General features: G+C 41.9%; 1 protein-coding gene across 3 annotated transcripts in view; it reads left to right on the forward strand.

The window, feature by feature from the left end:
* Nucleotides 1-27,500, forward strand: part of prdm6 (PR domain containing 6) — a 96,398-nt gene that overhangs the window by 64,820 nt on the left and 4,078 nt on the right. For 2 of the 3 annotated variants that reach the window (XM_061887995.1, XM_061888065.1), the window contains exon 8: nucleotides 22,267-22,443. In XM_061887995.1, the coding sequence (XP_061743979.1) occupies nucleotides 22,267-22,443 (177 nt within the window). Of the gene's footprint in view, nucleotides 1-22,266; nucleotides 22,454-27,500 lie in introns of all 3 variants that reach the window. The other variant, XM_061888134.1, reaches the window with a different exon arrangement.

Raw genomic sequence — 27,500 nt, forward strand, 5'->3', positions numbered from 1 at the left:
GTGTGTTAGTATGATTGTGTCTTGTTGTTACAGACACAGGAAGTGTGTTAGTATGATTGTGTCCTGTTACAGACACAGGAAGTGTGTTAGTATGATTGTGTGTTGTTGTTACAGACACAGGAAGTGTGTTAGTATGATTGTGTGTTGTTGTTACAGACACAGGAAGTGTGTTAGTATGATTGTGTGTTGTTGTTACAGACACAGGAAGTGTGTTAGTATGATTGTGTGTTGTTGTTACAGACACAGGAAGTGTGTTAGTATGATTGTGTGTTGTTGTTACAGACACAGGAAGTGTGTTAGTATGATTGTGTGTTTGTTGTTACAGACACAGGAAGTGTGTTAGTATGATTGTGTGTTGTTGTTACAGACACAGGAAGTGTGTTAGTATGATTGTGTGTTGTTGTTACAGACACAGGAAGTGTGTTAGTATGATTGTGTGTTGTTGTTACAGACACAGGAAGTGTGTTAGTATGATTGTGTGTTGTTGTGTACAGACACAGGAAGTGTGTTAGTATGATTGTGTCTTGTTGTTACAGACACAGGAAGTGTGTTAGTATGATTGTGTCTTGTTGTTACAGACACAGGAAGTGTGTTAGTATGATTGTGTGTTGTTGTTACAGACACAGGAAGTGTGTTAGTATGATTGTGTGTTGTTTACAGACACAGGAAGTGTGTTAGTATGATTGTGTGTTGTTGTTACAGACACAGGAAGGTGTGTTAGTATGATTGTGTGTTGTTGTTACAGACACAGGAAGTGTGTTAGTATGATTGTGTCTTGTTGTTACAGACACAGGAAGTGTGTTAGTATGATTGTGTGTTGTTGTTACAGACACAGGAAGTGTGTTAGTATGATTGTGTGTTGTTGTTACAGACACAGGAAGTGTGTTAGTATGATTGTGTGTTGTTGTTACAGACACAGGAAGTGTGTTAGTATGATTGTGTGTTGTTGTTACAGACACAGGAAGTGTGTTAGTATGATTGTGTGTTGTTGTTACAGACACAGGAAGTGTGTTAGTATGATTGTGTGTTGTTGTTACAGACACAGGAAGTGTGTTAGTATGATTGTGTGTTGTTGTTACAGACACAGGAAGTGTGTTAGTATGATTGTGTGTTGTTGTTACAGACACAGGAAGTGTGTTAGTATGATTGTGTGTTGTTGTTACAGACACAGGAAGTGTGTTAGTATGATTGTGTGTTGTTGTTACAGACACAGGAAGTGTGTTAGTATGATTGTGTCTTGTTGTTACAGACACAGGAAGTGTGTTAGTATGATTGTGTCTTGTTACAGACACAGGAAGTGTGTTAGTATGATTGTGTGTTGTTGTTACAGACACAGGAAGTGTGTTAGTATGATTGTGTGTTGTTGTTACAGACACAGGAAGTGTGTTAGTATGATTGTGTGTTGTTGTTACAGACACAGGAAGTGTGTTAGTATGATTGTGTGTTGTTGTTACAGACACAGGAAGTGTGTTAGTATGATTGTGTGTTGTTGTTACAGACACAGGAAGTGTGTTAGTATGATTGTGTGTTGTTGTTACAGACACAGGAAGTGTGTTAGTATGATTGTGTGTTGTTGTTACAGACACAGGAAGTGTGTTAGTATGATTGTGTGTTGTTGTTACAGACACAGGAAGTGTGTTAGTATGATTGTGTGTTGTTGTTACAGACACAGGAAGTGTGTTAGTATGATTGTGTGTTGTTGTTACAGACACAGGAAGTGTGTTAGTATGATTGTGTGTTGTTGTTACAGACACAGGAAGTGTGTTAGTATGATTGTGTGTTGTTGTTACAGACACAGGAAGTGTGTTAGTATGATTGTGTGTTGTTGTTACAGACACAGGAAGTGTGTTAGTATGATTGTGTCTTGTTGTTATAGACACAGGAAGTGTGTTAGTATGATTGTGTCCTGTTACAGACACAGGAAGTGTGTTAGTATGATTGTGTGTTGTTGTTACAGACCAGGAAGTGTGTTAGTATGATTGTGTGTTGTTGTTACAGACACAGGAAGTGTGTTAGTATGATTGTGTGTTGTTGTTACAGACACAGGAAGTGTGTTAGTATGATTGTGTGTTGTTGTTACAGACACAGGAAGTGTGTTAGTATGATTGTGTGTTGTTGTTACAGACACAGGAAGTGTGTTAGTATGATTGTGTGTTGTTGTTACAGACACAGGAAGTGTGTTAGTATGATTGTGTGTTGTTGTTACAGACACAGGAAGTGTGTTAGTATGATTGTGTGTTGTTGTTACAGACACAGGAAGTGTGTTAGTATGATTGTGTGTTGTTGTTACAGACACAGGAAGTGTGTTAGTATGATTGTGTGTTGTTGTTACAGACACAGGAAGTGTGTTAGTATGATTGTGTGTTGTTGTTACAGACACAGGAAGTGTGTTAGTATGATTGTGTCTTGTTGTTACAGACACAGGAAGTGTGTTAGTATGATTGGTGTCTTGTTACAGACACAGGAAGTGTGTTAGTATGATTGTGTGTTGTTGTTACAGACACAGGAAGTGTGTTAGTATGATTGTGTGTTGTTGTTACAGACACAGGAAGTGTGTTAGTATGATTGTGTGTTGTTGTTACAGACACAGGAAGTGTGTTAGTATGATTGTTGTTGTTGTTACAGACACAGGAAGTGTGTTAGTATGATTGTGTGTTGTTGTTACAGACACAGGAAGTGTGTTAGTATGATTGTGTGTTGTTGTTACAGACACAGGAAGTGTGTTAGTATGATTGTGTGTTGTTGTTACAGACACAGGAAGTGTGTTAGTATGATTGTGTGTTGTTGTTACAGACACAGGAAGTGTGTTAGTATGATTGTGTGTTGTTGTTACAGACACAGGAAGTGTGTTAGTATGATTGTGTGTTGTTGTTACAGACACAGGAAGTGTGTTAGTATGATTGTGTGTTGTTGTTACAGACACAGGAAGTGTGTTAGTATGATTGTGTGTTGTTGTTACAGACACAGGAAGGTGTGTTAGTATGATTGTGTCTTGTTGTTACAGACACAGGAAGTGTGTTAGTATGATTGTGTCCTGTTACAGACACAGGAAGTGTGTTAGTATGATTGTGTGTTGTTGTTACAGACACAGGAAGTGTGTTAGTATGATTGTGTGTTGTTGTTACAGACACAGGAAGTGTGTTAGTATGATTGTGTGTTGTTGTTACAGACACAGGAAGTGTGTTAGTATGATTGTGTGTTGTTGTTACAGACACAGGAAGTGTGTTAGTATGATTGTGTGTTGTTGTTACAGACACAGGAAGTGTGTTAGTATGATTGTGTGTTGTTGTTACAGACACAGGAAGTGTGTTAGTATGATTGTGTGTTGTTGTTACAGACACAGGAAGTGTGTTAGTATGATTGTGTGTTGTTGTTACAGACACAGGAAGTGTGTTAGTATGATTGTGTGTTGTTGTTACAGACACAGGAAGTGTGTTAGTATGATTGTGTCTTGTTGTTACAGACACAGGAAGTGTGTTAGTATGATTGTGTCTTGTTGTTACAGACACAGGAAGTGTGTTAGTATGATTGTGTGTTGTTGTTACAGACACAGGAAGTGTGTTAGTATGATTGTGTGTTGTTACAGACACAGGAAGTGTGTTAGTATGATTGTGTGTTGTTGTTACAGACACAGGAAGTGTGTTAGTATGATTGTGTCTTGTTGTTACAGACACAGGAAGTGTGTTAGTATGATTGTGTCTTGTTGTTACAGACACAGGAAGTGTGTTAGTATGATTGTGTGTTGTTGTTACAGACACAGGAAGTGTGTTAGTATGATTGTGTGTTGTTGTTACAGACACAGGAAGTGTGTTAGTATGATTGTGTGTTGTTGTTACAGACACAGGAAGTGTGTTAGTATGATTGTGTGTTGTTGTTACAGACACAGGAAGTGTGTTAGTATGATTGTGTGTTGTTGTTACAGACACAGGAAGTGTGTTAGTATGATTGTGTGTTGTTGTTACAGACACAGGAAGTGTGTTAGTATGATTGTGTGTTGTTGTTACAGACACAGGAAGTGTGTTAGTATGATTGTGTGTTGTTGTTACAGACACAGGAAGTGTGTTAGTATGATTGTGTGTTGTTGTTACAGACACAGGAAGTGTGTTAGTATGATTGTGTGTTGTTGTTACAGACACAGGAAGTGTGTTAGTATGATTGTGTCTTGTTGTTACAGACACAGGAAGTGTGTTAGTATGATTGTGTGTTGTTGTTACAGACACAGGAAGTGTGTTAGTATGATTGTGTCTTGTTGTTACAGACACAGGAAGTGTGTTAGTATGATTGTGTGTTGTTGTTACAGACACAGGAAGTGTGTTAGTATGATTGTGTGTTGTTGTTACAGACACAGGAAGTGTGTTAGTATGATTGTGTGTTGTTGTTACAGACACAGGAAGTGTGTTAGTATGATTGTGTGTTGTTGTTACAGACACAGGAAGTGTGTTAGTATGATTGTGTGTTGTTGTTACAGACACAGGAAGTGTGTTAGTATGATTGTGTGTTGTTGTTACAGACACAGGAAGTGTGTTAGTATGATTGTGTGTTGTTGTTACAGACACAGGAAGTGTGTTAGTATGATTGTGTCTTGTTGTTACAGACACAGGAAGTGTGTTAGTATGATTGTGTCTTGTTGTTACAGACACAGGAAGTGTGTTAGTATGATTGTGTCTTGTTGTTACAGACACAGGAAGTGTGTTAGTATGATTGTGTGTTGTTGTTACAGACACAGGAAGTGTGTTAGTATGATTGTGTGTTGTTGTTACAGACACAGGAAGTGTGTTAGTATGATTGTGTGTTGTTGTTACAGACACAGGAAGTGTGTTAGTATGATTGTGTCTTGTTGTTACAGACACAGGAAGTGTGTTAGTATGATTGTGTTTTGTTACAGACACAGGAAGTGTGTTAGTATGATTGTGTGTTGTTGTTACAGACACAGGAAGTTGTGTTAGTATGATTGTGTGTTGTTGTTACAGACACAGGAAGTGTGTTAGTATGATTGTGTGTTGTTGTTACAGACACAGGAAGTGTGTTAGTATGATTGTGTGTTGTTGTTACAGACACAGGAAGTGTGTTAGTATGATTGTGTGTTGTTGTTACAGACACAGGAAGTGTGTTAGTATGATTGTGTGTTGTTGTTACAGACACAGGAAGTGTGTCAGTATGATTGTGTGTTGTTGTTACAGACACAGGAAGTGTGTTAGTATGATTGTGTGTTGTTGTTACAGACACAGGAAGTGTGTTAGTATGATTGTGTGTTGTTGTTACAGACACAGGAAGTGTGTTAGTATGATTGTGTCTTGTTGTTACAGACACAGGAAGTGTGTTAGTATGATTGTGTGTTGTTGTTACAGACACAGGAAGTGTGTTAGTATGATTGTGTGTTGTTGTTACAGACACAGGAAGTGTGTTAGTATGATTGTGTGTTGTTGTTACAGACACAGGAAGTGTGTTAGTATGATTGTGTGTTGTTGTTACAGACACAGGAAGTGTGTTAGTATGATTGTGTCTTGTTGTTACAGACACAGGAAGTGTGTTAGTATGATTGTGTCTTGTTACAGACACAGGAAGTGTGTTAGTATGATTGTGTGTTGTTGTTACAGACACAGGAAGTGTGTTAGTATGATTGTGTGTTGTTGTTACAGACACAGGAAGTGTGTTAGTATGATTGTGTGTTGTTGTTACAGACACAGGAAGTGTGTTAGTATGATTGTGTGTTGTTGTTACAGACACAGGAAGTGTGTTAGTATGATTGTGTGTGTTGTTGTTACAGACACAGGAAGTGTGTTAGTATGATTGTGTGTTGTTGTTACAGACACAGGAAGTGTGTTAGTATGATTGTGTGTTGTTGTTACAGACACAGGAAGTGTGTTAGTATGATTGTGTGTTGTTGTTACAGACACAGGAAGTGTGTTAGTATGATTGTGTGTTGTTGTTACAGACACAGGAAGTGTGTTAGTATGATTGTGTGTTGTTGTTACAGACACAGGAAGTGTGTTAGTATGATTGTGTGTTGTTGTTACAGACACAGGAAGTGTGTTAGTATGATTGTGTGTTGTTGTTACAGACACAGGAAGTGTGTTAGTATGATTGTGTCTTGTTGTTACAGACACAGGAAGTGTGTTAGTATGATTGTGTCTGTTGTTACAGACACAGGAAGTGTGTTAGTATGATTGTGTGTTGTTGTTACAGACACAGGAAGTGTGTTAGTATGATTGTGTGTTGTTGTTACAGACACAGGAAGTGTGTTAGTATGATTGTGTGTTGTTACAGACACAGGAAGTGTGTTAGTATGATTGTGTGTTGTTGTTACAGACACAGGAAGTGTGTTAGTATGATTGTGTCTTGTTGTTACAGACACAGGAAGTGTGTTAGTATGATTGTGTCTTGTTGTTACAGACACAGGAAGTGTGTTAGTATGATTGTGTGTTGTTGTTACAGACACAGGAAGTGTGTTAGTATGATTGTGTGTTGTTGTTACAGACACAGGAAGTGTGTTAGTATGATTGTGTGTTGTTGTTACAGACACAGGAAGTGTGTTAGTATGATTGTGTGTTGTTGTTACAGACACAGGAAGTGTGTTAGTATGATTGTGTGTTGTTGTTACAGACACAGGAAGTGTGTTAGTATGATTGTGTGTTGTTGTTACAGACACAGGAAGTGTGTTAGTATGATTGTGTGTTGTTGTTACAGACACAGGAAGTGTGTTAGTATGATTGTGTGTTGTTGTTACAGACACAGGAAGTGTGTTAGTATGATTGTGTGTTGTTGTTACAGACACAGGAAGTGTGTTAGTATGATTGTGTGTTGTTGTTACAGACACAGGAAGTGTGTTAGTATGATTGTGTCTTGTTGTTACAGACACAGGAAGTGTGTTAGTATGATTGTGTGTTGTTGTTACAGACACAGGAAGTGTGTTAGTATGATTGTGTGTTGTTGTTACAGACACAGGAAGTGTGTTAGTATGATTGTGTGTTGTTGTTACAGACACAGGAAGTGTGTTAGTATGATTGTGTGTTGTTGTTACAGACACAGGAAGTGTGTTAGTATGATTGTGTGTTGTTGTTACAGACACAGGAAGTGTGTTAGTATGATTGTGTGTTGTTGTTACAGACACAGGAAGTGTGTTAGTATGATTGTGTGTTGTTGTTACAGACACAGGAAGTGTGTTAGTATGATTGTGTGTTGTTGTTACAGACACAGGAAGTGTGTTAGTATGATTGTGTGTTGTTGTTACAGACACAGGAAGTGTGTTAGTATGATTGTGTGTTGTTGTTACAGACACAGGAAGTGTGTTAGTATGATTGTGTCTTGTTGTTACAGACACAGGAAGTGTGTTAGTATGATTGTGTGTTGTTGTTACAGACACAGGAAGTGTGTTAGTATGATTGTGTGTTGTTGTTACAGACACAGGAAGTGTGTTAGTATGATTGTGTGTTGTTGTTACAGACACAGGAAGTGTGTTAGTATGATTGTGTCTTGTTGTTACAGACACAGGAAGTGTGTTAGTATGATTGTGTCTTGTGTTACAGACACAGGAAGTGTGTTAGTATGATTGTGTGTTGTTGTTACAGACACAGGAAGTGTGTTAGTATGATTGTGTGTTGTTGTTACAGACACAGGAAGTGTGTTAGTATGATTGTGTGTTGTTGTTACAGACACAGGAAGTGTGTTAGTATGATTGTGTGTTGTTGTTACAGACACAGGAAGTGTGTTAGTATGATTGTGTGTTGTTGTTACAGACACAGGAAGTGTGTTAGTATGATTGTGTGTTGTTGTTACAGACACAGGAAGTGTGTTCAGTATGATTGTGTGTTGTTGTTACAGACACAGGAAGTGTGTCAGTATGATTGTGTAGTTGTTGTTACAGACACAGGAAGTGTGTTAGTATGATTGTGTGTTGTTGTTACAGACACAGGAAGTGTGTTAGTATGATTGTGTCTTGTTGTTACAGACACAGGAAGTGTGTTAGTATGATTGTGTGTTGTTGTTACAGACACAGGAAGTGTGTTAGTATGATTGTGTGTTGTTGTTACAGACACAGGAAGTGTGTTAGTATGATTGTGTGTTGTTGTTACAGACACAGGAAGTGTGTTAGTATGATTGTGTGTTGTTGTTACAGACACAGGAAGTGTGTTAGTATGATTGTGTGTTGTTGTTACAGACACAGGAAGTGTGTTAGTATGATTGTGTTCTTGTTACAGACACAGGAAGTGTGTTAGTATGATTGTGTGTTGTTGTTACAGACACAGGAAGTGTGTTAGTATGATTGTGTGTTGTTGTTACAGACACAGGAAGTGTGTTAGTATGATTGTGTGTTGTTGTTACAGACACAGGAAGTGTGTTAGTATGATTGTGTGTTGTTGTTACAGACACAGGAAGTGTGTTAGTATGATTGTGTGTTGTTGTTACAGACACAGAAGTGTGTTAGTATGATTGTGTGTTGTTGTTACAGACACAGGAAGTGTGTTAGTATGATTGTGTGTTGTTGTTACAGACACAGGAAGTGTGTTAGTATGATTGTGTGTTGTTGTTACAGACACAGGAAGTGTGTTAGTATGATTGTGTGTTGTTGTTACAGACACAGGAAGTGCTGTTAGTATGATTGTGTGTTGTTGTTACAGACACAGGAAGTGTGTTAGTATGGTTGTGTGTTGTTGTTACAGACACAGGAAGTGTGTTAGTATGATTGTGTCTTGTTGTTACAGACACAGGAAGTGTGTTAGTATGATTGTGTGTTGTTGTTACAGACACAGGAAGTGTGTTAGTATGATTGTGTCTTGTTGTTACAGACACAGGAAGTGTGTTAGTATGATTGTGTGTTGTTGTTACAGACACAGGAAGTGTGTTCTGTATGATTGTGTGTTGTTGTTACAGACACAGGAAGTGTGTTAGTATGATTGTGTGTTGTTGTTACAGACACAGGAAGTGTGTTAGTATGGTTGTGTGTTGTTGTTACAGACACAGGAAGTGTGTTAGTATGATTGTGTGTTGTTGTTACAGACACAGGAAGTGTGTTAGTATGATTGTGTGTTGTTGTTACAGACACAGGAAGTGTGTTAGTATGATTGTGTGTTGTTGTTACAGACACAGGAAGTGTGTTAGTATGATTGTGTGTTGTTGTTACAGACACAGGAAGTGTGTTAGTATGATTGTGTGTTGTTGTTACAGACACAGGAAGTGTGTTAGTATGATTGTGTGTTGTTGTTACAGACACAGGAAGTGTGTTAGTATGGTTGTGTGTTGTTGTTACAGACACAGGAAGTGTGTTAGTATGACTTGTGTGTTGTTGTTACAGACACAGGAAGTGTGTTAGTATGATTGTGTGTTGTTGTTACAGACACAGGAAGTGTGTTAGTATGATTGTGTGTTGTTGTTACAGACACAGGAAGTGTGTTAGTATGATTGTGTGTTGTTGTTACAGACACAGGAAGTGTGTTAGTATGATTGTGTGTTGTTGTTAACCATCTGACTGTTGGCTGGCTGGCTAGTTTGTAGTCCAACATGTGATTTTCTGTAGGTTCCAGCATCAGGCTGACTGCACTGTAATAAACGTGTGAGTTTGTGTAGGTTCCAGCGTCAGGCTGACTGCACTGTAATAAACGTGTGAGTTTGTGTAGGTTCCAGCATCAGGCTGACTGCACTGTAATAAACGTGTGAGTTTGTGTAGGTTCCAGCATCAGGCTGACTGCACTGTAATAAACATGTGAGTTTGTGTAGGTTCCAGCATCAGGCTGACTGCACTGTAATAAACGTGTGAGTTTGTGTAGGTTCCAGCGTCAGGCTGACTGCACTGTAATAAACGTGTGAGTTTGTGTAGGTTCCAGCATCAGGCTGACTGCACTGTAATAAACGTGTGAGTTTGTGTAGGTTCCAGCATCAGGCTGACTGCACTGTAATAAACGTGTGAGTTTGTGTAGGTTCCAGCATCAGGCTGACTGCACTGTAATAAACATGTGAGTTTGTGTAGGTTCCAGCGTCAGGCTGACTGCACTGTAATGAACGTGTGAGTGTGTGTAGGTTCCAGCATCAGGCTGACTGCACTGTAATAAACGTGTGAGTTTGTGTAGGTTCCAGCATCAGGCTGACTGCACTGTAATGAACGTGTGAGTGTGTGTAGGTTCCAGCATCAGGCTGACTGCACTGTAATGAACGTGTGAGTTTGTGTAGGTTCCAGCGTCAGGCTGACTGCACTGTAATGAACGTGTGAGTGTGTGTAGGTTCCAGCATCAGGCTGACTGCACTGTAATGAACGTGTGAGTGTGTGTAGGTTCCAGCATCAGGCTGACTGCACTGTAATAAACGTGTGAGTTTGTGTAGGTTCCAGCATCAGGCTGACTGCACTGTAATGAACGTGTGAGTGTGTGTAGGTTCCAGCGTCAGGCTGACTGCACTGTAATGAACGTGTGAGTTTGTGTAGGTTCCAGCATCAGGCTGACTGCACTGTAATGAACGTGTGAGTTTGTGTAGGTTCCAGCATCAGGCTGACTGCACTGTAATAAACGTGTGAGTTTGTGTAGGTTCCAGCATCAGGCTGACTGCACTGTAATGAACGTGTGAGTGTGTGTAGGTTCCAGCGTCAGGCTGACTGCACTGTAATGAACGTGTGAGTTTGTGTAGGTTCCAGCATCAGGCCTGACTGCACTGTAATGAACGTTGTGAGTTTGTGTAGGTTCCAGCATCAGGCTGACTGCACTGTAATGAACGTGTGAGTTTGTGTAGGTTCCAGCGTCAGGCTGACTGCACTGTAATGAACGTGTGAGTGTGTGTAGGTTCCAGCATCAGGGCTGACTGCACTGTAATGAACGTGTGAGTGTGTGTAGGTTCCAGCATCAGGCTGACTGCACTGTAATAAACGTGTGAGTTTGTGTAGGTTCCAGCATCAGGCTGACTGCACTGTAATGAACGTGTGAGTGTGTGTAGGTTCCAGCGTCAGGCTGACTGCACTGTAATGAACGTGTGAGTTTGTGTAGGTTCCAGCATCAGGCTGACTGCACTGTAATGAACGTGTGAGTTTGTGTAGGTTCCAGCATCAGGCTGACTGCACTGTAATAAACGTGTGAGTTTGTGTAGGTTCCAGCATCAGGCTGACTGCACTGTAATGAACGTGTGAGTGTGTGTAGGTTCCAGCGTCAGGCTGACTGCACTGTAATGAACGTGTGAGTTTGTGTAGGTTCCAGCATCAGGCTGACTGCACTGTAATGAACGTGTGAGTTTGTGTAGGTTCCAGCATCAGGCTGACTGCACTGTAATGAACGTGTGAGTTTGTGTAGGTTCCAGCGTCAGGCTGACTGCACTGTAATGAACGTGTGAGTGTGTGTAGGTTCCAGCATCAGGCTGACTGCACTGTAATGAACGTGTGAGTGTGTGTAGGTTCCAGCATCAGGCTGACTGCACTGTAATAAACGTGTGAGTTTGTGTAGGTTCCAGCATCAGGCTGACTGCACTGTAATGAACGTGTGAGTGTGTGTAGGTTCCAGCGTCAGGCTGACTGCACTGTAATGAACGTGTGAGTTTGTGTAGGTTCCAGCATCAGGCTGACTGCACTGTAATGAACGTGTGAGTTTGTGTAGGTTCCAGCATCAGGCTGACTGCACTGTAATAAACGTGTGAGTTTGTGTAGGTTCCAGCATCAGGCTGACTGCACTGTAATGAACGTGTGAGTGTGTGTAGGTTCCAGCGTCAGGCTGACTGCACTGTAATGAACGTGTGAGTTTGTGTAGGTTCCAGCATCAGGCTGACTGCACTGTAATGAACGTGTGAGTTTGTGTAGGTTCCAGCATCAGGCTGACTGCACTGTAATGAACGTGTGAGTTTGTGTAGGGTTCCAGCGTCAGGCTGACTGCACTGTAATGAACGTGTGAGTGTGTGTAGGTTCCAGCATCAGGCTGACTGCACTGTAATGAACGTGTGAGTGTGTGTAGGTTCCAGCATCAGGCTGACTGCACTGTAATAAACGTGTGAGTTTGTGTAGGTTCCAGCATCAGGCTGACTGCACTGTAATGAACGTGTGAGTGTGTGTAGGTTCCAGCGTCAGGCTGACTGCACTGTAATGAACGTGTGAGTTTGTGTAGGTTCCAGCATCAGGCTGACTGCACTGTAATGAACGTGTGAGTTTGTGTAGGTTCCAGCATCAGGCTGACTGCACTGTAATAAACGTGTGAGTTTGTGTAGGTTCCAGCATCAGGCTGACTGCACTGTAATGAACGTGTGAGTGTGTGTAGGTTCCAGCGTCAGGCTGACTGCACTGTAATGAACGTGTGAGTTTGTGTAGGTTCCAGCATCAGGCTGACTGCACTGTAATGAACGTGTGAGTTTGTGTAGGTTCCAGCATCAGGCTGACTGCACTGTAATGAACGTGTGAGTTTGTGTAGGTTCCAGCGTCAGGCTGACTGCACTGTAATGAACGTGTGAGTGTGTGTAGGTTCCAGCATCAGGCTGACTGCACTGTAATGAACGTGTGAGTGTGTGTAGGTTCCAGCATCAGGCTGACTGCACTGTAATAAACGTGTGAGTTTGTGTAGGTTCCAGCATCAGGCTGACTGCACTGTAATGAACGTGTGAGTGTGTGTAGGTTCCAGCGTCAGGCTGACTGCACTGTAATGAACGTGTGAGTTTGTGTAGGTTCCAGCATCAGGCTGACTGCACTGTAATGACACGTGTGAGTTTGTGTAGGTTCCAGCATCAGGCTGACTGCACTGTAATAAACGTGTGAGTTTGTGTAGGTTCCAGCATCAGGCTGACTGCACTGTAATGAACGTGTGAGTGTGTGTAGGTTCCAGCGTCAGGCTGACTGCACTGTAATGAACGTGTGAGTTTGTGTAGGTTCCAGCATCAGGCTGACTGCACTGTAATGAACGTGTGAGTTTGTGTAGGTTCCAGCATCAGGCTGACTGCACTGTAATGAACGTGTGAGTTTGTGTAGGTTCCAGCGTCAGGCTGACTGCACTGTAATAAACAGACATGAGTCCCCCCCCCCCCCCCCCCCCCCCCCCCCCCCCCCCCCCCCCACCCACAATATAATATCCTGACATTGATCAGCCTCAAGTATTCAGGATCAATGACACTCTTCATAGAAAAGCAGCTAATAAATAAATAGCGTGCCGGCCCAGCCAAGTGTGTCCTGATCAATGACAACACACACACACACACACACACACACACACACACACACACACACACACACACACACACACACACACCCTCTGCCCAAAACTGCAAGTGAGGATATTCCAGTTTTCTTTTTCTCTATTATTTACTGTACATTTTCTCTATTATTTACTGTACATTTTCTCTATTATTTACTGTACATTTTCTCTATTATTTACTGTACATTTTCTCTATTATTTACTGTACATTTTCTCTATTATTTACTGTACATTTTCTCTATTATTTACTGTACGTGCTCGGTAGTTATTGTGCTTTGCATGTTTGTCTCTCACGCTCACACGGAACCTGCTGGAAGGTGTGTGTGTTTGTGTAACACACATGCTGCTCATGCTCCACAACAACAACACACACAACTAGCCGAGCCACGTGTGTGTGTGTGTTTGTGCATGTGTGTACTTGTGTTCGTGTGTGTGTGTTTGTGTGAGTGAGTGTGTGTGTGTGTGTGTTTGTGCGAGTGCATGTGCGTGTGAGTGTGTGTGCGTACGCGTGTGTGCGTGCGTGTGTGTGTGCATGTGTGTGCGTGCACATGCATGCGTGTGTGTGTGCGTGCGTGCGTAAGTGTGTGTGTGTGTGTCCACTTTGTGCAGAAAGAAGTGTGTGTCATGTTCATGCATCAGAAGTCATGTTTTGCATTCGACAACACAACTTTAACATTAAATTGTGTTGGAAAAATTCAAATCATAATAATGTTGTATAAAAAATGTTTTGTGTAGAATTTGAGTGTGAAGAAAATGAGTGTACAAAAGAATTAGTTCATAAAAAAACAGTGTAAAAATAAAATCAGTGTGTAAAAATGAATGTTAAAAAAATGAGTGTTAAAAAGCTTCAGTGTAAAGTAAATCTGTATAAAAATTCAGTGTAAAAGAAAAGGAGTGCAGAAATATTTCTTCCTCATTGGCCGCTTCTGAGACACCATAAACCTAAACCTTCACACTGATAGTCACGGTGAATGAAGACAGACAGATAGTCACGGTGAATGAAGACACACAGATAGTCATGGTGAATGAAGACACACAGATAGTCATGGTGAATGAAGACACACAGATAGTCATGGTGAATGAAGACACACAGATAGTCACGGTGAATGAAGACACACTGATAGTCACGGTGAATGAAGACAGACAGATAGTCACGGTGAATGAAGACACACTGATAGTCATGGTGAATGAAGACACACAGATAGTCATGGTGAATGAAGACACACAGATAGTCATGGTGAATGAAGACACACAGATAGTCATGGTGAATGAAGACACACAGATAGTCATGGTGAATGAAGACACACAGATAGTCACGGTGAATGAAGACACACTGATAGTCACGGTGAATGAAGACAGACAGATAGTCACGGTGAATGAAGACACACTGATAGTCACGGTGAATGAAGACACACAGATAGTCACGGTGAATGAAGACAGACAGATAGTCACGGTGAATGAAGACACACAGATAGTCATGGTGAATGAAGACACACAGATAGTCATGGTGAATGAAGACACACAGATAGTCATGGTGAATGAAGACACACAGATAGTCACGGTGAATGAAGACACACTGATAGTCACGGTGAATGAAGACAGACAGATAGTCACGGTGAATGAAGACACACTGATAGTCACGGTGAATGAAGACACACAGATAGTCACGGTGAATGAAGACAGACAGATAGTCACGGTGAATGAAGACACACAGATAGTCATGGTGAATGAAGACACACAGATAGTCATGGTGAATGAAGACACACAGATAGTCACGGTGAATGAAGACACACAGATAGTCATGGTGAATGAAGACACACAGATAGTCATGGTGAATGAAGACACACAGATAGTCACGGTGAATGAAGACACACTGATAGTCACGGTGAATGAAGACAGACAGATAGTCACGGTGAATGAAGACACACTGATAGTCACGGTGAATGAAGACACACAGATAGTCACGGTGAATGAAGACACACAGATAGTCACGGTGAATGAAGACACACAGATAGTCATGGTGAATGAAGACACACAGATAGTCATGGTGAATGAAGACACACAGATAGTCATGGTGAATGAAGACACACAGATAGTCACGGTGAATGAAGACACACTGATAGTCACGGTGAATGAAGACAGACAGATAGTCACGGTGAATGAAGACACACTGATAGTCACGGTGAATGAAGACACACAGATAGTCACGGTGAATGAAGACACACAGATAGTCACGGTGAATGAAGACACACAGATAGTCATGGTGAATGAAGACACACAGATAGTCATGGTGAATGAAGACACACAGATAGTCATGGTGAATGAAGACACACAGATAGTCACGGTGAATGAAGACACACAGATAGTCATGGTGAATGAAGACACACAGATAGTCATGGTGAATGAAGACACACAGATAGTCACGGTGAATGAAGACACACAGATAGTCATGGTGAATGAAGACACACAGATAGTCACGGTGAATGAAGACACACAGATAGTCATGGTGAATGAAGACACACAGATAGTCATGGTGAATGAAGACACACAGATAGTCACGGTGAATGAAGACACACAGATAGTCATGGTGAATGAAGACACACAGATAGTCACGGTGAATAAAGACACACAGATAGTCATGGTGAATGAAGACACACAGATAGTCACGGTGAATGAAGACACACAGATAGTCATGGTGAATGAAGACACACAGATAGTCACGGTGAATGAAGACACACAGATAGTCACGGTGAATGAAGACACACAGATAGTCACGGTGAATGAAGACACACAGATAGTCATGGTGAATGAAGACACACAGATAGTCACGGTGAATGAAGACACACAGATAGTCACGGTGAATGAAGACACACAGATAGTCACGGTGAATGAAGACACACAGATAGTCATGGTGAATGAAGACACACAGATAGTCACGGTGAATGAAGACACACAGATAGTCATGGTGAATGAAGACACACAGATAGTCATGGTGAATGAAGACACACAGATAGTCACGGTGAATGAAGACACACAGATAGTCATGGTGAATGAAGACACACAGATAGTCACGGTGAATGAAGACAGCAGATAGTCATGGTGAATGAAGACACACAGATAGTCATGGTGAATGAAGACAGCAGATAGTCATGGTGAATGAAGACACACAGATAGTCATGGTGAATGAAGACAGCAGATAGTCATGGTGAATGAAGACACACAGATAGTCATGGTGAATGAAGACAGCAGATAGTCATGGTGAATGAAGACACACAGATAGTCATGGTGAATGAAGACACACAGTCATGGTGAATGAAGACACACAGATAGTCATGGTGAATGAAGACACACAGATAGTCATGGTGAATGAAGACACACAGATAGTCATGGTGAATGAAGACACACAGATAGTCATGGTGAATGAAGACACACAGTCATGGTGAATGAAGACACACAGATAGTCATGGTGAATGAAGACACACAGTCATGGTGAATGAAGACACACAGTCATGGTGAATGAAGACACACAGATAGTCATGGTGAATGAAGACACACAGATAGTCATGGTGAATGAAGACACACAGATAGTCATGGTGAATGAAGACACACAGATAGTCATGGTGAATGAAGACAGCAGATAGTCACAGTGAATGAAGACACACAGATAGTCATGGTGAATGAAGACACACAGATAGTCACGGTGAATGAAGACACACAGATAGTCACGGTGAATGAAGACACACAGATAGTCATGGTGAATGAAGACACACAGATAGTCACGGTGAATGAAGACACACAGATAGTCATGGTGAATGAAGACACACAGATAGTCATGGTGAATGAAGACACACAGATAGTCACGGTGAATGAAGACACACAGATAGTCATGGTGAATGAAGACACACAGATAGTCATGGTGAATGAAGACACACAGATAGTCACGGTGAATGAAGACACACTGATAGTCACGGTGAATGAAGACAGACAGATAGTCACGGTGAATGAAGACACACTGATAGTCACGGTGAATGAAGACACACAGATAGTCACGGTGAATGAAGACACACAGATAGTCATGGTGAATGAAGACACACAGATAGTCATGGTGAATGAAGACACACAGATAGTCATGGTGAATGAAGACACACAGATAGTCACGGTGAATGAAGACACACTGATAGTCACGGTGAATGAAGACAGACAGATAGTCACGGTGAATGAAGACACACTGATAGTCACGGTGAATGAAGACACACAGATAGTCACGGTGAATGAAGACACACAGATAGTCACGGTGAATGAAGACACACAGATAGTCATGGTGAATGAAGACACACAGATAGTCATGGTGAATGAAGACACACAGATAGTCATGGTGAATGAAGACACACAGATAGTCACGGTGAATGAAGACACACAGATAGTCATGGTGAATGAAGACACACAGATAGTCATGGTGAATGAAGACACACAGATAGTCACGGTGAATGAAGACACACAGATAGTCATGGTGAATGAAGACACACAGATAGTCACGGTGAATGAAGACACACAGATAGTCATGGTGAATGAAGACACACAGATAGTCATGGTGAATGAAGACACACAGATAGTCACGGTGAATGAAGACACACAGATAGTCATGGTGAATGAAGACACACAGATAGTCACGGTGAATAAAGACACACAGATAGTCATGGTGAATGAAGACACACAGATAGTCACGGTGAATGAAGACACACAGATAGTCATGGTGAATGAAGACACACAGATAGTCACGGTGAATGAAGACACACAGATAGTCATGGTGAATGAAGACACACAGATAGTCACGGTGAATGAAGACACACAGATAGTCATGGTGAATGAAGACACACAGATAGTCACGGTGAATGAAGACACACAGATAGTCATGGTGAATGAAGACACACAGATAGTCACGGTGAATGAAGACACACAGATAGTCATGGTGAATGAAGACACACAGATAGTCACGGTGAATGAAGACACACAGATAGTCATGGTGAATGAAGACACACAGATAGTCATGGTGAATGAAGACACACAGATAGTCACGGTGAATGAAGACACACAGATAGTCATGGTGAATGAAGACACACAGATAGTCATGGTGAATGAAGACAGCAGATAGTCATGGTGAATGAAGACACACAGATAGTCATGGTGAATGAAGACAGCAGATAGTCATGGTGAATGAAGACACACAGATAGTCATGGTGAATGAAGACAGCAGATAGTCATGGTGAATGAAGACACACAGATAGTCATGGTGAATGAAGACAGCAGATAGTCATGGTGAATGAAGACACACAGATAGTCATGGTGAATGAAGACACACAGATAGTCATGGTGAATGAAGACACACAGATAGTCATGGTGAATGAAGACACACAGTCATGGTGAATGAAGACACACAGATAGTCATGGTGAATGAAGACACACGGATAGTCATGGTGAATGAAGACACACAGATAGTCATGGTGAATGAAGACACACAGATAGTCATGGTGAATGAAGACAGCAGATAGTCATGGTGAATGAAGACACACAGATAGTCATGGTGAATGAAGACAGCAGATAGTCATGGTGAATGAAGACACACAGATAGTCATGGTGAATGAAGACAGCAGATAGTCATGGTGAATGAAGACACACAGATAGTCATGGTGAATGAAGACACACAGATAGTCATGGTGAATGAAGACACACAGATAGTCATGGTGAATGAAGACACACAGTCATGGTGAATGAAGACACACAGATAGTCACGCTGAATGAAGACACACAGATAGTCATGGTGAATGAAGACACACAGATAGTCATGGTGAATGAAGACACACAGATAGTCATGGTGAATGAAGACACACAGATAGTCACGGTGAATGAAGACACACAGATAGTCACGGTGAATGAAGACACACAGATAGTCACGGTGAATGAAGACACACAGATAGTCATGGTGAATGAAGACACACAGATAGTCATGGTGAATGAAGACACACAGATAGTCACGGTGAATGAAGACACACAGATAGTCATGGTGAATGAAGACACACAGATAGTCACGGTGAATGAAGACACACAGATAGTCATGGTGAATGAAGACACACAGATAGTCATGGTGAATGAAGACACACAGATAGTCACGGTGAATGAAGACACACAGATAGTCATGGTGAATGAAGACACACAGATAGTCACGGTGAATAAAGACACACAGATAGTCATGGTGAATGAAGACACACAGATAGTCACAGTGAATGAAGACACACAGATAGTCATGGTGAATGAAGACACACAGATAGTCACGGTGAATGAAGACACACAGATAGTCACGGTGAATGAAGACACACAGATAGTCATGGTGAATGAAGACACACAGATAGTCACGGTGAATGAAGACACACAGATAGTCATGGTGAATGAAGACACACAGATAGTCATGGTGAATGAAGACACACAGATAGTCACGGTGAATGAAGACACACAGATAGTCATGGTGAATGAAGACACACAGATAGTCACGGTGAATAAAGACACACAGATAGTCATGGTGAATGAAGACACACAGATAGTCACGGTGAATGAAGACACACAGATAGTCATGGTGAATGAAGACACACAGATAGTCACGGTGAATGAAGACACACAGATAGTCATGGTGAATGAAGACACACAGATAGTCACGGTGAATGAACACACACAGATAGTCATGGTGAATGAAGACACACAGATAGTCACGGTGAATGAAGACACACAGATAGTCATGGTGAATGAAGACACACAGATAGTCACGGTGAATGAAGACACACAGATAGTCATGGTGAATGAAGACACACAGATAGTCACGGTGAATGAAGACACACAGATAGTCATGGTGAATGAAGACACACAGATAGTCATGGTGAATGAAGACACACAGATAGTCACGGTGAATGAAGACACACAGATAGTCATGGTGAATGAAGACACACAGATAGTCATGGTGAATGAAGACAGCAGATAGTCATGGTGAATGAAGACACACAGATAGTCATGGTGAATGAAGACAGCAGATAGTCATGGTGAATGAAGACACACAGATAGTCATGGTGAATGAAGACAGCAGATAGTCATGGTGAATGAAGACACACAGATAGTCATGGTGAATGAAGACAGCAGATAGTCATGGTGAATGAAGACACACAGATAGTCATGGTGAATGAAGACACACAGATAGTCATGGTGAATGAAGACACACAGATAGTCATGGTGAATGAAGACACACAGTCATGGTGAATGAAGACACACAGATAGTCATGGTGAATGAAGACACACAGATAGTCATGGTGAATGAAGACACACAGATAGTCATGGTGAATGAAGACAGCAGATAGTCATGGTGAATGAAGACACACAGATAGTCATGGTGAATGAAGACAGCAGAGTCATGGTGAATGAAGACACACAGATAGTCATGGTGAATGAAGACACACAGATAGTCATGGTGAATGAAGACACACAGATAGTCATGGTGAATGAAGACACACAGTCATGGTGAATGAAGACACACAGATAGTCACGCTGAATGAAGACACACAGATAGTCATGGTGAATGAAGACACACAGATAGTCATGGTGAATGAAGACACACAGATAGTCATGGTGAATGAAGACACACAGATAGTCATGGTGAATGAAGACACACAGATAGTCACGGTGAATGAAGACACACAGATAGTCACGGTGAATGAAGACACACAGATAGTCACGGTGAATGAAGACACACAGATAGTCATGGTGAATGAAGACACACAGATAGTCATGGTGAATGAAGACAGACAGATAGTCATGGTGAATGAAGACAGCAGATAGTCATGGTGAATGAAGACACACAGATAGTCATGGTGAATGAAGACACACAGATAGTCATGGTGAATGAAGACACACAGATAGTCATGGTGAATGAAGACACACAGTCATGGTGAATGAAGACACACAGATAGTCACGCTGAATGAAGACACACAGATAGTCATGGTGAATGAAGACACACAGATAGTCATGGTGAATGAAGACACAGATAGTCATGGTGAATGAAGACACACAGATAGTCACGGTGAATGAAGACACACAGATAGTCACGGTGAATGAAGACACACAGATAGTCACGGTGAATGAAGACACACAGATAGTCACGGTGAATGAAGACACACAGATAGTCATGGTGAATGAAGACACACAGATAGTCATGGTGAATGAAGACAGACAGATAGTCATGGTGAATGAAGACACACAGATAGTCATGGTGAATGAAGACACACAGATAGTCATGGTGAATGAAGACACACAGATAGTCATGGTGAATGAAGACAGCAGATAGTCATGGTGAATGAAGACACACAGATAGTCATGGTGAATGAAGACAGCAGATAGTCATGGTGAATGAAGACACACAGATAGTCATGGTGAATGAAGACACACAGATAGTCATGGTGAATGAAGACACACAGATAGTCATGGTGAATGAAGACACACAGATAGTCATGGTGAATGAAGACACAAAGATAGTCACGCTGAATGAAGACACACAGATAGTCATGGTGAATGAAGACACACAGATAGTCATGGTGAATGAAGACACACAGATAGTCATGGTGAATGAAGACACACAGATAGTCACGGTGAATGAAGACACACAGATAGTCATGGTGAATGAAGACACACAGATAGTCACGGTGAATGAAGACACACAGATAGTCATGGTGAATGAAGACACACAGATAGTCATGGTGAATGAAGACACACAGATAGTCACGGTGAATGAAGACACACAGATAGTCACGGTGAATGAAGACAGACAGATAGTCATGGTGAATGAAGACAGACAGATAGTCATGGTGAATGAAGACAGACAGGTAGTCACGGTGAATGAAGACAGACAGAGAGATGATGCAATCATGTCATCACAAAACACTGAGTAGTCCAATGCCTGGTTTGCTTTGAGCGTCCCTCAAGCAGTAGCTCCGCCCCCTCAGGTGACAGGTGTGCTGCTGTGTTTCAGGCCCTACCAGTGTGGACAGTAGCTCCGCCCCCTCAGGTGACAGGTGTGCTGCTGTGTTTCAGGCCCTACCAGTGTGGACATTGCTCGCTCTCCTTCTCCCAGCCCTCGGAGTTGAGGAACCACGTGGTCACTCACTCCAGTGACCGACCCTTCAAGTGCGGATACTGCGGCCGCGCCTTCGCCGGCGCCACCACGCTCAACAACCACATCCGCACTCACACGGGAGAGAAGCCCTTCAAGTAAGTACCAGTGAGTACTCTTTGACACCTGTCAATCACTCAAGTCTCATCATGCTGACCATCATTGGAAATCATCTCTCAGCTAAATGTCTCACTTGAAAAGTCATTGGTGACACTTGTTGCTGTGGTTGTATGTTTTCTTGCTGTGGTTGTATGTTTTCTTGCTGTGGTTGTATGTTTTCTTCTTGCTGTGGTTGAATGTCTTGTTGCTGTGGTTGAATGTCTTGTTGCTGTGGTTGTATGTTTTCTTCTTGCTGTGGTTGAATGTTTTCTTGCTGTGGTTGAATGTCTTCTTGCTGTGGTTGAATGTCTTGTTGCTGTGGTTGTATGTTTTCTTCTTGCTGTGGTTGTATGTTTTCTTGCTGTGGTTGAATGTCTTCTTGCTGTGGTTGAATGTCTTGTTGCTGTGGTTGTATGTTTTCTTCTTGCTGTGGTTGTATGTTTTCTTGCTGTGGTTGAATGTCTTGTTGCTGTGGTTGAATGTCTTGTTGCTGTGGTTGAATGTCTTGTTGCTGTGGTTGAATGTCTTGTTGCTGTGGTTGAATGTCTTGTTGCTGTGGTTGAGTGTCTTGTTGCTGTGGTTGAATGTCTTGTTGCTGTGGTTGAATGTCTTGTTGCTGTGGTTGAATGTCTTGTTGCTGTGGTTGTATGTTTTCTTCTTGCTGTGGTTGTATGTTTTCTTGCTGTGGTTGAATGTCTTCTTGCTGTGGTTGAATGTCTTGTTGCTGTGGTTGTATGTTTTCTTCTTGCTGTGGTTGTATGTTTTCTTGCTGTGGTTGAATGTCTTGTTGCTGTGGTTGTATGTTTTCTTCTTGCTGTGGTTGTATGTTTTCTTGCTGTGGTTGAATGTCTTGTTGCTGTGGTTGAATGTCTTGTTGCTGTGGTTGAATGTCTTGTTGCTGTGGTTGAATGTCTTGTTGCTGTGGTTGAGTGTCTTGTTGCTGTGGTTGAATGTCTTGTTGCTGTGGTTGAGTGTCTTGTTGCTGTGGTTGAATGTCTTGTTGCTGTGGTTGAATGTCTTGTTGCTGTGGTTGAGTGTCTTGTTGCTGTGGTTGAATGTCTTGTTGCTGTGGTTGAATGTCTTGTTGCTGTGGTTGAATGTCTTGTTGCTGTGGTTGAATGTCTTGTTGCTGTGGTTGTATGTTTTCTTCTTGCTGTGGTTGTATGTTTTCTTGCTGTGGTTGAATGTCTTGTTGCTGTGGTTGTATGTTTTCTTCTTGCTGTGGTTGTATGTTTTCTTGCTGTGGTTGAATGTCTTGTTGCTGTGGTTGAATGTCTTGTTGCTGTGGTTGAATGTCTTGTTGCTGTGGTTGAATGTCTTGTTGCTGTGGTTGAATGTCTTGTTGCTGTGGTTGTATGTTTTCTTCTTGCTGTGGTTGTATGTTTTCTTGCTGTGGTTGAATGTCTTGTTGCTGTGGTTGAATGTCTTGTTGCTGTGGTTGAATGTCTTGTTGCTGTGGTTGAATGTCTTGTTGCTGTGGTTGAATGTCTTGTTGCTGTGGTTGAATGTCTTGTTGCTGTGGTTGAATGTCTTGTTGCTGTGGTTGAATGTCTTGTTGCTGTGGTTGAATGTCTTGTTGCTGTGGTTGAATGTCTTGTTGCTGTGGTTGAATGTCTTGTTGCTGTGGTTGAATGTCTTGTTGCTGTGGTTGAGTGTCTTGTTGCTGTGGTTGAATGTCTTGTTGCTGTGGTTGAATGTCTTGTTGCTGTGGTTGAATGTCTTGTTGCTGTGGTTGAATGTCTTGTTGCTGTGGTTGAATGTCTTGTTGCTGTGGTTGAATGTCTTGTTGCTGTGGTTGTATGTTTTCTTCTTGCTGTGGTTGTATGTTTTCTTGCTGTGGTTGAATGTCTTGTTGCTGTGGTTGAATGTCTTGTTGCTGTGGTTGAATGTCTTGTTGCTGTGGTTGAATGTCTTGTTGCTGTGGTTGAATGTCTTGTTGCTGTGGTTGAATGTCTTGTTGCTGTGGTTGAATGTCTTGTTGCTGTGGTTGAATGTCTTGTTGCTGTGGTTGAATGTCTTGTTGCTGTGGTTGAGTGTCTTGTTGCTGTGGTTGAGTGTCTTGTTGCTGTGGTTGAATGTCTTGTTGCTGTGGTTGAATGTCTTGTTGCTGTGGTTGAATGTCTTGTTGCTGTGGTTGAATGTCTTGTTGCTGTGGTTGAATGTCTTGTTGCTGTGGTTGAATGTCTTGTTGCTGTGGTTGAGTGTCTTGTTGCTGTGGTTGAGTGTCTTGTTGCTGTGGTTGAATGTCTTGTTGCTGTGGTTGAGTGTCTTGTTGCTGTGGTTGAATGTCTTGTTGCTGTGGTTGAGTGTCTTGTTGCTGTGGTTGAATGTCTTGTTGCTGTGGTTGAATGTCTTGTTGCTGTGGTTGAATGTCTTGTTGCTGTGGTTGAATGTCTTGTTGCTGTGGTTGAATGTCTTGTTGCTGTGGTTGAATGTCTTGTTGCTGTGGTTGAATGTCTTGTTGCTGTGGTTGAATGTCTTGTTGCTGTGGTTGAATGTCTTGTTGCTGTGGTTGAATGTCTTGTTGCTGTGGTTGAATGTCTTGTTGCTGTGGTTGTATGTTTTCTTCTTGCTGTGGTTGTATGTTTTCTTGCTGTGGTTGAATGTCTTGTTGCTGTGGTTGAATGTCTTGTTGCTGTGGTTGAGTGTCTTGTTGCTGTGGTTGAGTGTCTTGTTGCTGTGGTTGAATGTCTTGTTGCTGTGGTTGAATGTCTTGTTGCTGTGGTTGAATGTCTTGTTGCTGTGGTTGAGTGTCTTGTTGCTGTGGTTGAATGTCTTGTTGCTGTGGTTGAATGTCTTGTTGCTGTGGTTGAATGTCTTGTTGCTGTGGTTGAATGTCTTGTTGCTGTGGTTGAATGTCTTGTTGCTGTGGTTGAATGTCTTGTTGCTGTGGTTGAATGTCTTGTTGCTGTGGTTGAATGTCTTGTTGCTGTGGTTGAATGTCTTGTTGCTGTGGTTGAATGTCTTGTTGCTGTGGTTGAATGTCTTGTTGCTGTGGTTGAGTGTCTTGTTGCTGTGGTTGAATGTCTTGTTGCTGTGGTTGAATGTCTTGTTGCTGTGGTTGAATGTCTTGTTGCTGTGGTTGAATGTCTTGTTGCTGTGGTTGAATGTCTTGTTGCTGTGGTTGAATGTCTTGTTGCTGTGGTTGAGTGTCTTGTTGCTGTGGTTGAGTGTCTTGTTGCTGTGGTTGAATGTCTTGTTGCTGTGGTTGAATGTCTTGTTGCTGTGGTTGAATGTCTTGTTGCTGTGGTTGAATGTCTTGTTGCTGTGGTTGAATGTCTTGTTGCTGTGGTTGAATGTCTTGTTGCTGTGGTTGAATGTCTTGTTGCTGTGGTTGAATGTCTTGTTGCTGTGGTTGAATGTCTTGTTGCTGTGGTTGAATGTCTTGTTGCTGTGGTTGAGTGTCTTGTTGCTGTGGTTGAATGTCTTGTTGCTGTGGTTGAATGTCTTGTTGCTGTGGTTGAATGTCTTGTTGCTGTGGTTGAATGTCTTGTTGCTGTGGTTGAATGTCTTGTTGCTGTGGTTGAGTGTCTTGTTGCTGTGGTTGAATGTCTTGTTGCTGTGGTTGAATGTCTTGTTGCTGTGGTTGAGTGTCTTGTTGCTGTGGTTGAATGTCTTGTTGCTGTGGTTGAGTGTCTTGTTGCTGTGGTTGAATGTCTTGTTGCTGTGGTTGAATGTCTTGTTGCTGTGGTTGAGTGTCTTGTTGCTGTGGTTGAATGTCTTGTTGCTGTGGTTGAATGTCTTGTTGCTGTGGTTGAATGTCTTGTTGCTGTGGTTGAATGTCTTGTTGCTGTGGTTGAATGTCTTGTTGCTGTGGTTGAATGTCTTGTTGCTGTGGTTGAATGTCTTGTTGCTGTGGTTGAATGTCTTGTTGCTGTGGTTGAGTGTCTTGTTGCTGTGGTTGAATGTCTTGTTGCTGTGGTTGAATGTCTTGTTGCTGTGGTTGAGTGTCTTGTTGCTGTGGTTGAATGTCTTGTTGCTGTGGTTGAGTGTCTTGTTGCTGTGGTTGAATGTCTTGTTGCTGTGGTTGAATGTCTTGTTGCTGTGGTTGAATGTCTTGTTGCTGTGGTTGAATGTCTTGTTGCTGTGGTTGAATGTCTTGTTGCTGTGGTTGAATGTCTTGTTGCTGTGGTTGAATGTCTTGTTGCTGTGGTTGAATGTCTTGTTGCTGTGGTTGTATGTTTTCTTCTTGCTGTGGTTGTATGTTTTCTTGCTGTGGTTGAATGTCTTGTTGCTGTGGTTGAATGTCTTGTTGCTGTGGTTGAATGTCTTGTTGCTGTGGTTGAATGTCTTGTTGCTGTGGTTGAATGTCTTGTTGCTGTGGTTGAATGTCTTGTTGCTGTGGTTGAATGTCTTGTTGCTGTGGTTGAATGTCTTGTTGCTGTGGTTGAATGTCTTGTTGCTGTGGTTGAGTGTCTTGTTGCTGTGGTTGAGTGTCTTGTTGCTGTGGTTGAATGTCTTGTTGCTGTGGTTGAATGTCTTGTTGCTGTGGTTGTATGTCTTGTTGCTGTGGTTGAGTGTCTTGTTGCTGTGGTTGAATGTCTTGTTGCTGTGGTTGAATGTCTTGTTGCTGTGGTTGAATGTCTTGTTGCTGTGGTTGTATGTTTTCTTCTTGCTGTGGTTGTATGTTTTCTTGCTGTGGTTGAATGTCTTGTTGCTGTGGTTGAATGTCTTGTTGCTGTGGTTGAATGTCTTGTTGCTGTGGTTGAATGTCTTGTTGCTGTGGTTGAGTGTCTTGTTGCTGTGGTTGAGTGTCTTGTTGCTGTGGTTGAATGTCTTGTTGCTGTGGTTGAATGTCTTGTTGCTGTGGTTGAATGTCTTGTTGCTGTGGTTGAGTGTCTTGTTGCTGTGGTTGAATGTCTTGTTGCTGTGGTTGAGTGTCTTGTTGCTGTGGTTGAATGTCTTGTTGCTGTGGTTGAATGTCTTGTTGCTGTGGTTGAATGTCTTGTTGCTGTGGTTGAATGTCTTGTTGCTGTGGTTGAATGTCTTGTTGCTGTGGTTGAATGTCTTGTTGCTGTGGTTGAATGTCTTGTTGCTGTGGTTGAATGTCTTGTTG

Source organism: Nerophis ophidion, linkage group LG01 (genome assembly GCF_033978795.1).
Source record: "Nerophis ophidion isolate RoL-2023_Sa linkage group LG01, RoL_Noph_v1.0, whole genome shotgun sequence".
NCBI lineage: Eukaryota > Metazoa > Chordata > Actinopteri > Syngnathiformes > Syngnathidae > Nerophis > Nerophis ophidion.